The 2,058-nt window shown below is 60.9% G+C and overlaps 1 protein-coding gene across 12 annotated transcripts in view; it reads right to left on the bottom strand.

Annotated features, from left to right (window-relative positions):
• Nucleotides 1-2,058, bottom strand: part of CATSPERG (cation channel sperm associated auxiliary subunit gamma) — a 25,791-nt gene that overhangs the window by 7,648 nt on the left and 16,085 nt on the right. For 11 of the 12 annotated variants that reach the window (XR_005835734.1, XR_005835733.1, XR_005835736.1 and 8 more), the window contains 6 exons: nucleotides 1,774-1,987; nucleotides 1,393-1,455; nucleotides 1,097-1,295; nucleotides 836-957; nucleotides 631-711; nucleotides 483-539 (listed from right to left, as the gene is read on the bottom strand). Coding sequence is in view for 8 of the 12 variants with exons in the window: in XM_040633924.1 (XP_040489858.1) it covers nucleotides 483-539; nucleotides 631-711; nucleotides 836-957; nucleotides 1,097-1,295; nucleotides 1,393-1,455; nucleotides 1,774-1,987 (736 nt within the window). In the remaining 4 variants the exon portion in view is untranslated. The remainder of the gene's footprint in view (nucleotides 1-482; nucleotides 540-630; nucleotides 712-835; nucleotides 958-1,096; nucleotides 1,296-1,392; nucleotides 1,456-1,773; nucleotides 1,988-2,058) is intronic. The other variant, XM_040633919.1, reaches the window with a different exon arrangement.

Genomic DNA, 2,058 nt, shown 5'->3' with positions numbered 1-2,058 from the left:
CTCCTTAGGTTACTCTGAGCAGATGTCTGCACCTCTCTGAGCCTCAGTGTCTGCCTCTGTGCAAAAGGGATGTCGCGTGGGTAAGCAAGTAAAGATCTAAGGACCCACTCGAATGAACAAAGCATGTGACTGGGCAGATGAAGAGCAACGTGTGAAAGACGGGGCCCAGCTGGTCCACATGACTTCCTCTGGCCAACTGGGAATAAAAAGCCCTGTGTCGCAAATGCTTTACTTTGCCGTGCAGAAAAATATTAGAAGGAACATACAAGCCTGGGGCAATGTACACAACCTTAAAGACAGCCCTTTCTGCAAACATGAATGGATGAAAGGAGTGGGTGGGTGGGTGGGCGAATGAACGAAAAGAAAGAAATTATGAATGCACTAGTGGGATTTCCAGGGGGAGCACTCAAAATCTGCCCAGTTGAGACCCAATCCAATCCCCACCCTCCCAGCACAGGGCCCGAAAACCCAAGGTCTAATACTTGCATGCGGGGTCCCCGGTGTGTGTTCTGGAAACAGTGCCCGACTGCGCCCACCACCTGTGGGTATGAGCAGGTGATGATGGTGGGCCGCGTTGGCTCAATCTTTTCCCTCCTCCCTCGTCCCCTCCCCTCTAGTCTTGGATCGAACCTTGACCAACATGGAGGTCTTCATGAGGTGATGTCCACTAATGCCTTGATCAAAGCAAGACCTTTTATCATTGAGCGTAACCTGGGGTTGGGGGCAGAATTGAAGAAGTCAGCAGGCCTGCCTGAGGACCCGGGGACTGTCCTATCAGTGCCCTGCCCCAAGAGCTCCACCCTCACCTCGACACCCCGTCCCCGCTTTATCTCACCCAGAAAAGCACCGAGTTGCGATTAATGAGGACCTTCTGCTTCACCACCACCTCGATGCAGCCCGGGTCGGCCAGCACCACGCCCAGATCCACTTTGCTGCGCAGCTCTAAGGTGGTGAGCACTGCAAGCACCCGCAGGGGTCAAGGCCGCGAGCGTGGGACGGTGCCCCGCCCCCAGGCCCCGCCCCCTGGCCTCGCCGGCAGCCCCCACCGCAGCCCTCGCCCCGCCCCAGGGACTCCACTCAAGCCTCGCCCACAGACCGCGCTCCGGCTGGAACTCGAAAGAGTGCTCGCGGACCGTCAGGAAGACGGAGAAGGCGTAGCTGTTGCCCTTGTCCAGGAAGATTCGCTCGGGCAGCTCGTGCTCGGCCTTGAGGTCGTAGATCTTCTCGTAGCTGGCCATTTCAATGTACACGTTACTGGCGCTCCGCAAGTTGCTCGCCAGATAAAAGTAGTAATCCTGGGGGATGGGAGCGGGGCAGAGTCAGACCCGGAGCCGGGACGCGAAGGGGTGTCCTGACACCGCCGCTCCCCGACCCCCAATCCTCTCTACGCACCTGGTCCAGTTTCTTGTTCTTCCACCAGCGCCAGGTGGGGTCGTGCACTGGGTCCGCGTATGGCTGGGGGGACCGCCAGCACTGTGAGCCTGGGCGTGCGGAGGCGGCCCCAGGCAGGTGGCATGCCGGGCCTCTAACCCAAAGCCAAAGCTACCAGACCCTGGCCCGCCCGTGAGCCCTACTTCCAGCTCAGCAGCCACCCTCCCAAAGCCATCTCTCCCAAGTCCTGCTTGCCCGCTCCCCGGGGTCCCTCCTTAGCCTCAGACTCTCCCAGTCGGCTCCCCTCGGTTCCAGCCTCTGTGGGCGTCCTCGAGGCACGCGGGCCCTGCTTTCTAGGCCTCCTCAGTCCCATCTCAGATCAGACCCCCGCCAGGCGCCCACCTTGTGGTACTTGGAGTGCAGGTAAAGCAGGTAGTAGACGAGGCCCTGGTACACGGCGAGCGAGTTCTCATCGTGGAAGCCCGAGGGCTCCAGCACGCGTGGCGGGCGCGCCTGGTAGCGCTCCTGGCGCGTGTATATCTGCGGGTTGGGCAGGTCCCGCAGGCGCATCACAGTGAAGGGGCAGAAACTGGTGAAGGAGAGCGTCAGGTGGTTCCTGGGCGGCGGGAGTGGGGGGCCGGCAGCTGACTCTTCCGCGCCTGGCACACCACGGACCCCCCCCCCCCG

The sequence above is a fragment of the Ursus maritimus genome, unplaced genomic scaffold (genome assembly GCF_017311325.1).
Source record: "Ursus maritimus isolate PB19 unplaced genomic scaffold, ASM1731132v1 scaffold_19, whole genome shotgun sequence".
In the NCBI taxonomy this organism is placed as follows: Eukaryota; Metazoa; Chordata; class Mammalia; order Carnivora; family Ursidae; genus Ursus; species Ursus maritimus.
The sequence above is the reverse complement of the archived record's forward strand: the minus strand, read 5'-3'. Positions and strand labels throughout refer to the sequence as shown.